The 15,233-nt window shown below is 32.5% G+C and overlaps 1 protein-coding gene across 1 annotated transcript; it reads left to right on the top strand.

Annotated features, from left to right (window-relative positions):
- The first annotated feature begins 4,582 nt into the window (after positions 1–4,582).
- Positions 4,583–14,681, top strand: LOC106100838 (adenylate cyclase type 7-like). The gene is made up of 20 exons (XM_013279896.1): positions 4,583–4,666; positions 5,981–6,163; positions 6,333–6,479; positions 7,181–7,346; positions 7,792–7,994; positions 8,096–8,245; positions 9,200–9,318; positions 9,707–9,851; positions 10,165–10,301; positions 10,388–10,537; positions 10,739–10,883; positions 10,997–11,074; positions 11,171–11,304; positions 11,838–12,008; positions 12,192–12,507; positions 12,580–12,943; positions 13,048–13,226; positions 13,377–13,644; positions 13,717–13,841; positions 13,919–14,681. Exons 1-20 carry the CDS (start codon positions 4,664–4,666, stop codon positions 14,411–14,413), a joined length of 3,678 nt encoding a protein of 1,225 aa, XP_013135350.1. The 5' UTR covers positions 4,583–4,663; the 3' UTR covers positions 14,414–14,681.
- Positions 14,682–15,233: the final 552 nt, after the last annotated feature.

Genomic DNA, 15,233 nt, shown 5'->3' with positions numbered 1-15,233 from the left:
TGTATTTTTATATTTATTAAAAAAACTCAAAAACGAATAAGTCGATTTTAACAATTCCTTTGCCTTTAAAAAGCTACGTTATCAACGAGAAACATAGGTTTTTTGTTATTTTTTTTTATTAATTTGACGCGAACAAAGTCGCGAGCAACGGTTAGTTTGAAAGTATAATCAAGTATTATCTACCTTAATTCGAAAACAGATATCTCTATCACTATGTGTATTAACTATTAATCCCAGTGACACAATGAACTTACAATAGTCACGATTCTTAATGGAATCCCGATTCAGCCCATCCACAGTCAATATAACGAATTTCCGCAGATATCGAGTGGCCTGCAATAAATTACCTGGCGGCCACGGTAAATCAGGAATGGTAGACGATACGAGATTTCTTAGCTTACGCCCGCCCCGTACCCACATAAATAAAAAACGATCACCCCGCCGCAACTACTTAGGGCTCTTTACTACAATCATTTTATTTATGTAAGAACATAAATAAAATATCCAATGCATTGTTATCGTTTTTTGGATTAGATTTATTACTTATTTCTTAGACTCTGTTCTTTATATTAAACTAGCTTTCGCCCGCAACTGCGACCGAGAGTTATAAAAAAATATTGTATGTATTCTTCCAGACTATTTTCTACTTCTATACCTAAATTGTTCTATACCTAAATCTGTTGATGCCTTGTAGAGATACATTCTAACAAACATGCATCAATATGATCTAAACTATAGCATTTATAATATTAATAAGGTTATTTATTTCTATAACTTCAGTAACTCTTTGTTTCAATCTCATATTGTCAATCTCGTGTTCGCTTAAATGGCGGAACGCTCGAATGTAAATAAAGCTTACTTCATCGATCACCTGCCAAACCGCGCAATATATGGCCCGATATTTTATCCAAAGCGCGGACACTTTGAGCAACTGACAAACTGTAACACTTTACAATAACTATGCAAATTTAATCTACGTACTAGCATCAACATAATGGTGACACTCGTTCTAACAACCTCGGAGGTAAATTCCCTCTATAGTAGACACTTCGTTGGGAATAAATTTGCTTCAATATTGGTTCTTGAAAAGCGTGCCATTACACATCATCATCATCACCAGCTCACTATATGTCCCCACCGAAGGGCTCGGAGCCTACCCTAAAGTTAGAGTGACTAGGCCATAGTCAACTACGCTGGCCAAGTGTGGGTTGGTTGACTTCACACATATCTTTGAATTTCTTCGCCGATATGTGCAGGTTGCATCACGATGTTTTCCTTCACCGTAAGCACATATGAAAATTCGAAAAATCGAAAATCACATTGGTACATGGCGGCGGGATTCGAACCCAAGACCTCTAGATTACAAGTCAAGTGCTTAAACCACTGAGCCACCGACGCTATTACACATAAACACCAGAAACTAAGAGCGCCCACACATCTTTGACTAAATTATCGCACAACAGTTTGGTCGCGCTTTGATTCCTATGATCTTAAATGGTGCGCACAGTGCTCGATTTTTAGTTGTGCTACTAAGCATTTGATTGAGCTGCGAAACAATAGACAATCGCACACAGTTGTGCGATTGTTCAGTCAAAGATGTGCACCCGCTCTAATAGTAATATAGTTTATATATTAATATGAAAATACTAGCTTTTGCCTGCGGCTCCGCCCGCGTAGAACTAAAAAAAGTGAGTAGCCTATGTGTTCTTCCAGACTATCCTCTACATATATATACCAAATGTCATCGAATTCCGTTTAGTCGTTTAGGCTAAAAACTCTAACAAACATCCATCCATCCATCCATCTAAACTTTCGCATTAATAATATAAGTATGATTCAATTAGTTCTGCCGATACGAACAACTATAGTTTACTTTGTACTTGACTTTCTCTCTCCTTCTTTGGCTTACTATTTTCTGCCCTACAATCATTAATCCTACATTTAGTTCAACAACTGTTTTTTTACCAAAATAAACCGAATAATCTACAATAGATATTTTAAAAATATTGACTAGTTATTGTCACCTTTAATTTCATAAATTAGGCAACGTATAGTCTGAAGCAATAATTTTATTACATTAGGGCGCACCTACACAAAATCCAACAATAAGGACCTAGCACAGCGAAGTTTCGGGAATGGTAAAGACATCTTTGTTGTTCCAGGTGTGCTGTGGCAAGCGAAAGCATGCCCAGATACAGCATTATATGACTTATACCAATGAAATAAGGTTTAAATTTGAAACACAAAATCCTAGCATTCGCAACTCTACAGCATTTTAAAGTAATCCTCACTTACAATCAAGAGTAAGAACATTTCTGTATCGATACTTGAAAGTTAATTCAAAAGTAATAATCTAGTTATACTGATATTATAAATAGGAAGGAGTTGTATTTTTGTCACCGATGTCAAATATTCTTTCACCGTTAGAAAAGTAATTTATCTGTGAGTGTCATAGGCTATTTTTTTTTATTTCACGCGTGCGAAGTCGCGAGCAATAGCTATATTAAACAAATTAAGCCTGCTAAATAAGCTAACTTATTTCCTTTTCCCACTTTCCGTCTAAAAAGTATCACATTTGAAACTCGACTGTTTATTCTTTTTAAAAATTGTTAACGATCATCCTTATACATAGTTTTAAATACATGATGACGATGACAGACAAAGAAAAATCGATTGTACTACGAATATTACAAATGCCAAATTTTAGATATGAACGGATTTCGATAATTTAGCATAGATGTAGAGAATAGTTTGGAAGAACAGATAGGCCGCTTACTTTTGTATTTTTTTTTAAATTCCACGCAGACGGAGTCGCGGACGAAAGCAAGTTCCAACAGGTAACAAGGAATGGACATACAAAACATATGCCAGACACATTACATTCCTGTCACTCCGGTAAGAATTACAAAGTTATAAAAGCACTTAGAGAAATTAAATTTGTATTTCCCGTAGTGGGATAACAGCAACAATGTGAATACGGCAGCATGAGTACGAAAGTCTCGACGTGTAACTCGAGAGCGTTATTGAGTTGGTACTTTAGCGACAGTAGTGTAGGAATGTCTTCGAGAATTCCACTCGAGACATGCTATTGCACTAACAATAACACAATTAACTGGCTGTTGTATTTGAACAACTTATTATTTATTTTATTAGTTTACTAACTGACGCATGTATCGTAGTACTATCTATAGTCATAATAACATTACCTATCTGTCTTACCAAAGGGTAAAACCAAATCTCTCAAATAATATTGTAGTTTAAGAGCCAGAAAGGTAATAAATAATATACAATATACGAACATACGTATTCAGAATTATTTTACACTGGTAAAATTAAAAATAATGTTTCGGATCTGTTCTATTTTGTTCAAAAGATTTCGTATTCATTGGATTAGAATTCCAAACTCCGAAAGAGAAAAAGAATTTTGATGTCATAAAAAACTACATCGTATTATTTTTTAATACGTCGTGGAACATATTTAAATGCGTTACCTATTGGCAAAATATAGAATCTACCACAAATATTTGTAATCATGTTTGAATTCTAGTGCGACAGCTTACAACTAGATGGCGCTAAAAACAAACTACAAATCCCTAATTACCACAATTTGCAAAATTGGTCATTAGATAGTTTCAAATTATGTTTTTATTGGCAGCCGTGTAAATTTGGGAACCAATTAGAATAAGCTTAACAATTTTCGAGTGTTAAGGAACTAGGTAGCAATTATTAAGGTGAGTTTCCCCTAACAAAACACATATTTAAAATCAAATGACTGTCATAAATATCGTCAATATGATTTGCTACTGGAAAGTAGACAAATAGAAGAATAACGAACAAAGCAAACAATATTTTCACTTGTATTTTTATGTTAAATACGTATTAATATACAAAAACATAACCCAACATTGAGTTTTTTTATAATACTTAACGCAAAATTTAATGAAATTCATGACCACCATTAAAGCCTTGAAGCAATAAATTAATCAGATATGATATTATTAGTCACTAATAAAAATTAAATTCATGACATAATAAGTAAAGGTCGTTATCAAGGTATCAACGTACGAAATTATTAAAATTTAGTAAGGTAGTTAAAAAAATTTTGACCATCCTGGTGAGTATTATTTCAGTAAGGTATAGAAGTAAAATTTAAATGGACATTTTGAAATTAATATGTTAATGTTATAAACTAGAAGCAGCCACATGAATTCGCCGAAATAGCGAAACGACCGCAACTCTCAAACAATGCACCGTCAACCTATAATCGAAGGAAGAAACGCACAGTAAGTAGATATTTAGTTCAATGTACCATTGTTAAATTCGTACAAAAGATTGTATCACTGTTTCCAAAAATAATTTGAGAGATAATAACATATTTTTTTTGGAATAAAAAGTTTTTTAATTCAACTTTCTATTACTAAATTAATTGGTATAAATCTAATTCATGAAAACGTTTGATAGAAGCACATTTTAAATGGTTATCACTATCATAATCTGCTAAAATATCGATGTCCAGTGAGTGGGTTTTATCAGTTTTAATCGCTGAACAAGTAGTACAGTTCTCCTTCAGTTATAATTGATTGGCGTTACAGTGCAGACGATAGTGTTTGTGTTGTGAATTGTATTTACAAGTGTCAGTTATGCGTCCAAGCATCTGATAAAGATGGTATGTACACATGAGATTTGATTCCTCGAAATTCAGTACCTTTTTGATAAGATTTCGTTTTACTAATCATTGTTAGTTACAAACGGTATCGTGTGTTTATTTTGGATTTATAGTTTACTCTCCGGAATAAATCAATCATACTTAATACTAATATTATAAATGGAAAAGTTTAGATGTATGAATGGAGTTTGTAGCCTAAACGGCTCAACGTATTTTAATGAAATTTGATATAGACATAGAGGTTAGTATGGAAGAACGCATAGGCTACCCAATTTTCTTCTTTTTTATTTCCTCTGGGACGGTGTCGCGGGTGAAAGCTAGTTTTATAAGACAATAAATACCTGAAATGCTTAATTCATACAAAAACTTCTTAAAATCAAGATTTATGAGTCATTTTTCAGTGTTCTATATCGTAAATTATTACTTGTAAAACATTTAAAATGTGTTTACAGAACAAATGCGAAGGAAAATCAGTTTTGTTGTTTTATATTTTACTAGCTTTCGCCCGCGACTCCGTCCGCGTGGTATTAAAAAAAACAAGTAGCCTATGTGTTCTTCCAGACTGTCACCTACATCTATACCAAATTTTATTGAGATCCGTTCAGCAGTTTTGGCTACAAATTCTAATAAACATCCATCCATTTAAACTTTCACATTTATAATATTAGTATGAAAGTATGATTTTGGACTATTCTGCCCTTCCACCATTAAAAACAGGCACTCATTATAGTTAATATAAATTTAAAATGTGCTAATAAATGCAATAAAGCTACTTGAATTACAATTCTCAAAGAGTTTAACCTTTTTTATCCACAAATAAAACAAGTACTGATTTTTTATCAGCAAAATACTTTTACAAGTAATCATTAGAATAATTGCCAGTAGATATTCGCATATACACACAAAGTATTATCAGTGAGATAGTATTTCTTAACATTTCCTTGCCTGGGTTTTTATAACATTTTATATGTAGTCAATTTTATACCAATAGATAGAGAAATTATAGAGACAAAAAATATTGATCGTCTCTATCAAAATCCTCATACACTAACTCATAAATAATTAAATTCAGAGTTGTATAGAGGTCATAAGATAGACTACTATTCATTAACACTGCGTAGGACTCTCCAAAGTGTATGCACATAACATAATTATTCGTGCATTTCTTCAATTAGAAACTCTTCATCAATGTGTTATGGAATTAATCTCTCAATATCCAGGTTCAACAACATAAATAAATCTCCTGTAATTTAAACGGTTTTATAGTCATTAAATTAGTGCCAATGTATTCAGTAGCATGTATTAATTTACCAGGATGATCGCACGCTATCTCGGACCACAGGGTCCGTGGTGCTTCAAGTGGGTGCTCTGGAGCTATTGGCCAGATACTCTATGAACTCAAACAGGGCGACCAGCATGTTGTCATCTTTACATGAATTTAGAACACAAGAAGTCGAACAATCAGGCGGTAAACAGTGGAATTGGAAGTATTTAAGGGTACTTTACAAACATTTAAAGCTTTTTGAACACCAGGACTGCTTCTAGAATTTCGTCTTTAATTCATTTGTGATACGGTTTATTATCTCTCATCATTTTATTGCTTGGGTATAGTTTTATCCATTCTGAAGAATCTATCTAATATTGTGTTATGTGTACCAACTTACAGGATCAATTCTTCCAAAAAGATTTGGAAGGTCTATACCGAAAATATGATGATAAACTAAGAGAATCATTAATATACATTTACGTTACTCTGCTTACCCTCTTCTCTACGGCTCACATCATTCTAGTCATTGTCAGTACGTATAATGAGGTTAGTAATTAATTAGCTATTTTTTTATTCAATCGATGTGTATTAACAATATTTAAGCACATAGATATACCATTTTTCTCAAAGTTACATCGATTTAAATGTAAAAACATCGATTTAATATATCGATTTCCAGTTTGTTTAAGATTAACTCATCGACTGTCTTAGACATGATACATATGTTCGACACGACAGATAACAAGTTTGATAACAAAAAATTCCCCCACTCATTGTTAGGGACACATTGTTTAATGATTAGAAGTAATTTATAGTGCGCATTAAGAGCGGTCGCACACCTTTGACTAAACTATCGCACAACAGTGTGCGATTGTTGATTGTTTCGCAGTCCATTCAACAGTTTAGTTGCACAAATAAAATCGAGAAGTATGCGCCTCCATATAAGTTCATAGGAATCAAAGCGATATATAATCAGTTGACAAGCGTGTGCGCTCGCTCGAAATCGATCTTCGTAAAGCATCCTTTTTACCCTTACCATCTCTTTTAATGTCCTTTTATTTCTTCAATATCGTAAGGAAAGGGACCAAGAGTATAAGGGAATAGAGCAAGAAAAAGAAGTAAGAGTTTTAAAATGTAGATGTTCAGATTCAAATTCATGATAGTATTCTGTAAAGCCATAGTTCTAAGTTTCAGGTAATAAACTGTTTTACTTCTACTAATGTATTCTTGTTATATATTTGTTCCAGCAAGTACAGTGGAAATCGACATACCTGTCTATGGGAATGTACATATTAAGAATAGCGGTTCCTGTGGTTTCTTTGTGGAAATGTTTCTACAAACCATTGAAGAGGAGATGGTTTTGGATGCCAATTTTCATCACGTTCATAATAACCGCTGATCTTGTTGCTTCAGGTTTGTAAATGTTGGATTTTGTTATTGTTCATTGAAACAATAGATCTCATGAATGACTTCTGATTTCAATTTATTTCTGTTTAACCTTGTGAATCAGGATGGATGTTAGAGTTTGTAGCCTAAACGGTTGAACGAAGATCGATGAAATTTGGCATAGATGTAGAGGATAGTCTGGAAGAATACATAGGCTACTTGGATTTGTTTTTTTTTTTTAATTCTGCGAGGACGGAGTCGCGGGCGAAAGCTTGTTATAAATAAAATATTAAAAGCTGAATCGTAATTTGTAATTTTTAAGGAAAATTGATCGTGAAATTCTACAATTTGGCCTTGCATTCCTGTAACATTCAATTTAAACACACCTCATTAAATGATTCAATAATCGGAAGCGATTACAGCTAAATGTTTAATAAATTTGATAATCCAAACATGAATTTTATTATTACAGATATATCAGTAGCAATATACAGTTATCACGAAGGTATATCTCTAAGACCGGCGTATGATTCAATGGCGCTTCTATCCATTTATATATTTCTACCGATGAGGAATAATATTTTAGTCATAGTGCTCGGTGTAATAGTTAGCGTTGTCTACATTCTCGTCTTCGCATTCTTCACGTACTACGGCGATACTTATATTGAAGTCGTGGTAAGTTGTCACCATAGTTACAACTGGTAACCACAAGGACAAAAGTATATCGTATTTTTTGCTTGAAATAAGTGTTAATGATTTTTCATTTTTAATTCAAGGTGGCATCAGATACAATTTTTCTGATCGGAGTCAATTTAATGGGGATATATTTTAGATTGATGAACGAAATTGTAACAAGACGATCCTTCTTGGATAGAAGAGCTTGTGTTGAAAGTACACTGCGACTTAAGTTTGTGAAAGACCAAGAGGTAATGATCATTTAATAACTGTCCATATAAATGTACAACAAAATAATTGTAACAATTCCTTATATTAGACTACGTAACTCAGTAATTGAAGTTGATGTTACGAAAAAGCTTCGTCGAATTTGATTCCAAAAATTCTTAGAGCCTATCCCACCACTGGTTGATAGAGGCTCAGATAGCTTAAAAATGACGTCACTGTTAGATAGGGAGCAAAATCCGATAATACCATCACATATTTTACACGTTGGAATGTTACCAGATAATTTGCAATTTGGTAGGACAGGCCCTAAAACTCTAATGTAGTTTACTTAGAAAACATTTCAGATATGGATCTTTTTGAATTTCTCTCTTTTTTCTTTTTCTTCTTTCCTTTTCCTTTTAAATTCAACATTAATTTTCAAAATTTACTTTTCATTTCTTTTCGATTTGTGTCAAAATACTCAATTAATACATACCACATTGTTAAAACTTTCGTCTTTTGTATATCCATCAATATTTTTTGACTAAAGATCTAGATAATCATAATTGATAAGCCTTCACTGATTTTATCTGTTCATAAACATGTGTTCCATTCATGTAACATTTGGTTTGGACAAATTATTGTGTTAGGACAAATAAATTGATTAGCTAACAATTTATGACAGCAATTACGTATCTAATTGTTTTGAATAATTTTAAAATTACTTGTTTTTTTTACTGTTGATATCGAATACTGCACTAAACAAGAATGATATTAAATATCATTCATCAGCCTTTATCTGCCCACTGCTAGCACAAGTCTTCCACAAAATACGGTCCTCTGCTTTTCGCGATTTCGATAATGAGCTTCATAAACTTTAAAATTTACCCAAATAAAAAACTATAGTTTCAGTTAACAATTTATTATCACTAATACAAGATTATCTAGTAATTTGAGTTTTATTTTATGAGTACAATTATGACATTTCTGTATTACAGGAACGTCTGATGTTAAGTATATTACCGGAGCACATCGTATCCAAAGTGCGTCAAGACATACGGACAATGTTTCTTGACATCCAATCACAGAGCCACACTCACAACATGAAATCATTCAAGTACGTAATCAACAAATGTTTATTTTTATAAGCATTTTTATCAGATTAAAATAGAAATTTTAATCCTCAACTCATCAATCAAGTTTTTTGTTTTTTTCTATTATCTAATATTCTACCTCCATGTTTGTACTTTGTCTTGTACTTTAGACTTTATTTTAGAGTGGTAGAGCCCGCTTTAATATCTTAGAATGGGTCAGGTCGCTTAGTGAAATACCACGACTCAGGTGGTACACTCAGGGTACACGATTCAGGAGGCCGCTTGCTCGTTTGTCGCCTTATTATATAAAAGAAAAAATGTTCACGATGACTTCGTTATTTTTTAAAGTTGTGATTTTTAATATCCAGAAATAGAGATGTTTCTAACATAATTATAAATTTAATATTGTAGCCAATTATATGTAGAAGAGCATAAGAATGTAAGCATTTTGTATGCTGATGTGGTTAACTACACCAAGATATCAACGACTTTGTCTCCAATGCGGATGGTGGAACTATTAAATGAACTCTTTGGACGATTTGATGAAGCTTCTGAGGTACGAATTTGTGTATTATTTTGATTTTTATTAACTATCTAGCTTTCACCCGTGACTTCGTCCGCGTGAAATTAAAATAAAACAAAAGTAAATCAGCCTATGTGTCCTTCCAGAATATGCTCTACATCTATGCCAAATTTTATCAAGATCCTTTAGACCGTGTAGGCAACAAACTCTAACAAAAATCCATTCGTTCATCTATCCATCTAAACTTTCGCATTTATAATATCAGTAAGAAGTAAGATTGATCACAGGAAATATTTCATTTATTATCTAATTATTCAATTGACTGTAAAAGTAAGCTTTCTTCCAGGAGTACGATGTTCTAAGGATTAAATTTTTAGGCGATTGCTATTACTGTGTCAGCGGTGTGCCCAAACCGAGCGTGTTACATGCGAAAAATTGTGTTGACCTTGGATTAGAAATGATCAACATTATTAAAGATGTTAGGTTAGTTTATTCATTTAAAAATTAACAGACAAAATTGATTTTGATGTTATTTTAGAATCTGTTAATGTTTCTTTTTTAATTTTCAGAGAAAAGCGTGCGTTGAATATAGACATGAGAATAGGTGTACATTCTGGAAAGATTCTTAGTGGACTTATAGGTATTCGGAAATGGCAATATGATATATGGTCCAGAGACGTAACGATTGCCAGTAAAATGGAATCAACGGGAAAAGCGGGGTAAGCATAAGCAAACTCTTTTAAATCAGGATAAATTTAGACATACCTTGATAACTAAGAAAAAGAATTAAGTTATATTTTTAGGTGAATTTATCGTAATATTATAATAAACGGAAAGGAATTGAATAAATTATTGCAAAGTTAATACATATACCTACAAAAATTAGGAACATAATTAAACCAATATTTCATATATTTCAGTAAAGTTCACATAACGAAGCAAACATTAGAACTAATTTTAGACTTTGCTCGAGACTACATAATTGAGCCAAATTTCGAATCTCAAAATCATCCTTTCATGAAGAAAAACAAATTGGAAACTTATTTATTATCCAGACCTCAAAGGGTAAGTAAAATCACACTAAAATTTTACCCATGGTTAGTACTGGAATAATCAAAATTCAAATAAAACACTCCGATAATACTTAAGGTGTAAAAAATTATGTGACTTTTTTCCAGCCATTTTCCGAATACAAACCATTCAGGAGAGCGTCAGTTGGATTTAATAAAATAATTAATTCAAGATCACGCAATAGAGTAAGTTTATATTTGAATAATATTATTAAAGATAAATAAGTAATAGTGATAATAGGTTAAATGCATGATTCTGTTATGCATCTTTGTTTCTAGTAGCGATCGGAAAATAGGAATTCGTCAAATTTCCGACGTACAACTTTCATGGATGAAAACTTAGTGGAGTATCAGCAAATGTTAAAGGCAGCGGACGCACAAATGGCTAAAGAAATTGAGGATATGACAAATGGGAAGTAAGTTCGTACACCTTTCTTTACTTCTCTTCCTAATATTTAACCTTTTCCCATTTTTTTATGTTAATATTTGTCCACAAAGAACAGGCGCACACTGTTGGTTAAACTATCGCACAACTGTTGTCCGATTGTCGATTGTTTCGAAGCCAATTCAATTGTTTAGTAGCACAACTAAAAACCGAGTAGTGCGCACACCTCCGTACCAGCTCAGAGGAATCAAAGCGTGACTAAACTGTATAATATAATAAAAGTAAATAATGTAATAAATTAGTCAAATGTGCGCGCGCTCTAAATGTGCATCCTAAAAATAAATGTAAAATTTTAAAGGTTACCCGTTCATTACACTTAAATGATAGCATAGTTTTGAAATATCAATTTATTTGAAAAAGAAATAATCGCAGATTAGCAATGAAACTTAGGCTTAAGATTACTGGACAAAATCACTCAATTTCACAAAAACAAATCATGCATATGACAGTGTATTTTTATCTTTAAATTTGATATGATTTATTTGATTTACTTTTATATTTCAGGGAGCATTTTAGAAAGGAATCGAGCCTAAACAGGATTACTTTAATGTATAAAAATTTCAAACTCGAGAAATCTTTCCTTCAACTACCCGATCCATTGTTCAAATATTACATAACTTGCTGCCTCATTATTTTACTTCTGATCCTACTAATTAATGGATTCACAACGAACTGGTGAGCTTTTATTACTATAGAAAAAAAAATCCACGTTTCTTTTTTTTACACAAAGAATCCTTAATTACTTTATTTTGACTCTTCATTGAAAAAAGTTTAAACTAAAATTGTATACGAGGATACTGTAATACATATTTTATTACTAGTAACATCTTTAGTTATTAAAACTAATTTACGTTCCAGGTTTAGGGGATTTAAGTGGTTTACATGCGGTATTTTTGGTATATTAATAATAACATTAGTGATTCTCCAACCATTAACATGGTTTCAATTCCTATGGACGAAGTATAAAGGTATTGACGAACCAAGAAATAAATGTCTTCGTTTCATTTACGATTTATCAGTGAAAATTATAAAATCTGCTAAAATACGAACGGGGATTTATTTACTAATAAGTGTTGGACTCGCAGCTACGTCTGTGGTTAATGTTATCGCTTGCTCCGAAGTCGATGTGGAACCTTCAACAGAAACCGTTCTATCGAATTGTGTTTCGTCGTGGGTAATCATATTTTTCATTTAAATTGTGTCTTTTATTTCATTAGTCATCTTCTTACTGTATTCTTTGTTGCAGCACGTAACACAATGCTGGAGTTTAGCTTTGCTCCTGAATTTCCTCTTCAGCAGAGTTTTCTTTATATTTAAATGGATAGTTGCAGGCGCCATGACAACGTTTTACTTATGGGTTGTTTGGGATTTAAAGTCATCTCTATTCTCTATCGATCTGACTTGGAACGTTGGATTAGATTCGAGAATTTCCCATACACTCTCTGTTGTCTTTATTACTGTTACATTGTATTGGATCGACCGCACGACTGAATATAGAAATCGACTGGATCATTTGTGGCAGATACAGTTGAGTGATGAACAAACTGAAGCAGAAACAATGTTAAGAGTTAATAACATGCTCTTAGAAAATATATTGCCTGCACATGTTGGTATGTAACAGTTAAAAAAAAGGAATTACCTAAGCGTTACTATTATATATTATCATTCAAATTAGGAAAATAATTGATGATAAAAAATTGTTTTTTTGTTTTAGTTCAAGTTTATTTGGATCTAAATAGACCAATAGATGAATTGTACTACGAGAAATATGACAATGTGGCTGTTATGTTTGCATCGTTAACTGATTATAAGCTTGGAGTTGAAGACGACAGTGATCTGAGCGATAAGTTTGTTTTACGAATATTGGACGAAGTTATTTCTGATTTCGACAGGGTAATCTTTCAATTTATTTATAAAGTCACTAGATAAACACAAATTTCGTTGGAAATATGAAAGGAAGCTTCAGCGTTATGAAGCTTGGAATCATTTTTGTTCAAGGTAACATTTATTTTACTTCATAAATATATAATCTTAAATTTTTAGCTGCTACTCACTGGAGCGTCAATTTATAAAGTAGAAAAAATAAAAATGGCCGACTGGACATACATGGCTGCATGTGGTTTAGATCCGAACAGACGGGAGTCATTGGATTCTTCAACATTCGAGTCTGCTGTTGATAGAAGGCAAAATAGTCCCTATAACCGCGCATTAGTACTGACTATGGTCGAATTCGCAGCAGCAATGATGAAGCAACTGAAAAATTTTAACCGTGGATCATTTCAAAGTTTTGAAGGACTTAATTTAAGGATCGGTGCGTATAATGCCAATGTTCTCTTAAACAAATTTTGTACCCTCCTTTTAAGGAATATCATTAAATCTACAGGCATTTCCAATGGAGAAGTAGCAGCTGGAGTAGTCGGTTCCCTTAAACCATTGTACGACATTTGGGGCAATGCTGTTAATATGGCCTCTAGAATGGACTCCACTGGTGAAGCGGGAAGAATTCAAGTATATTTTTTATCTTATTTTATATGTAAAATTCTTCAGATCTAAGAGCTCACAGTTACAATAATTTTTTCTTCTAGGTAACTGAGAATACTGCACTTTTGTTGGACGCATGTGGCGTGCTAACATTATACCGAGGTGAAACTTTTGTAAAAGGCCCAGGATACATCAAAACCTATTTTGTGCCATTGGATGAAAACTTCAATCTGATTAAAAAGGAACACAGCTCAGAATACTACAATAGCTTGTCAGATAGGAAACGTTATTACAGCGTTCGAGATGATTCCAGTGACGTGTCTTACGAAACTGTACCTAACGCCACACAATTTACAGTTCACAATAGAAGTTATTTTGTACCAGAATCGACACAAGTCCATGATGATAAATATTCTGAGGTTTCTGAAGATGAAACACTAGACGATGAAACTCATGGTGATGATCAAAGTGATAGTGATGAAGTATTTATAGAAGATTGTGATGTGTCAGATGTTAGTAGCTTAAGTACTGTCACTTCTGATTCCAGTGAGTCATCTGACACTACATCTGAACCAAAAATAATTGAAACAAAATGTTAAGAAAACCTAGACATTATATCAAATTACTAGATATATTACGTAATACTCATAACAGACTGTAGTCTTACCTTTTTCTGAATTTGTAACAGAAATGGAAAGCAAGCCTGTGACTTTCTAATGTCGATTTCAAATTTTGAAACTACCCATTTTAGATTTTGTAAATCTTTGAAGATTGGGTTTTGCCTATATCGATTGAGTTGACTTCTATATTTGAATGTCTACATTATAATAAGAAATTGGTCCTTTTGTAGTAATGAATGTTTTTAAAGTTTGATTGTTTAGTAAATAAGTAAATACCGTATGTTATCGATTTATCTACTATAAACTGATTATTTCGTTTCCTCTAAAATTATGATTTTAGAGGAAACGAAATTGCTATGCCAATTGTGTGTCAAGACGCAACATTGTTGAAATTTTGAATTTCTCTAAGTCACCTAACTGTATTCAATTCTGCTTCAAATATTTATAAAAATCAAATTTATAGTAGTAAATATTTCTAGTTTTTCAGAAAATTTATGTTATTAAGTTTGAAAGCAATAAATTCTGAAGTGCTAGCTGTTAGATTTGGATAGACGCTTGATCTGAATTTTTTTTATTATTTATTCATTTCAAATAATTTTTATAGTAATTGAAATTGTTGAATTAAAAAAATCATAATCTTCTCGGCTTATTAGTTATATAAATATAGATGCCTACTTTTTTAATATGTTATAATCATAGTGCACATATCGGTGAAGAAATTCAAAGATATGTGTGAAGTCAACCAACCCGCACTGGGCCAGAGTGGTTGACTTTGGCCTAGTCACCCTAACTTAGGGTA

Source organism: Papilio polytes, unplaced genomic scaffold (assembly GCF_000836215.1).
Source record: "Papilio polytes unplaced genomic scaffold, Ppol_1.0 DF824047.1, whole genome shotgun sequence".
Taxonomy (NCBI): Eukaryota; Metazoa; Arthropoda; class Insecta; order Lepidoptera; family Papilionidae; genus Papilio; species Papilio polytes.
Note: the sequence above shows the minus strand (reverse complement) of the source record. Positions and strands in the feature narration are given on the sequence as shown.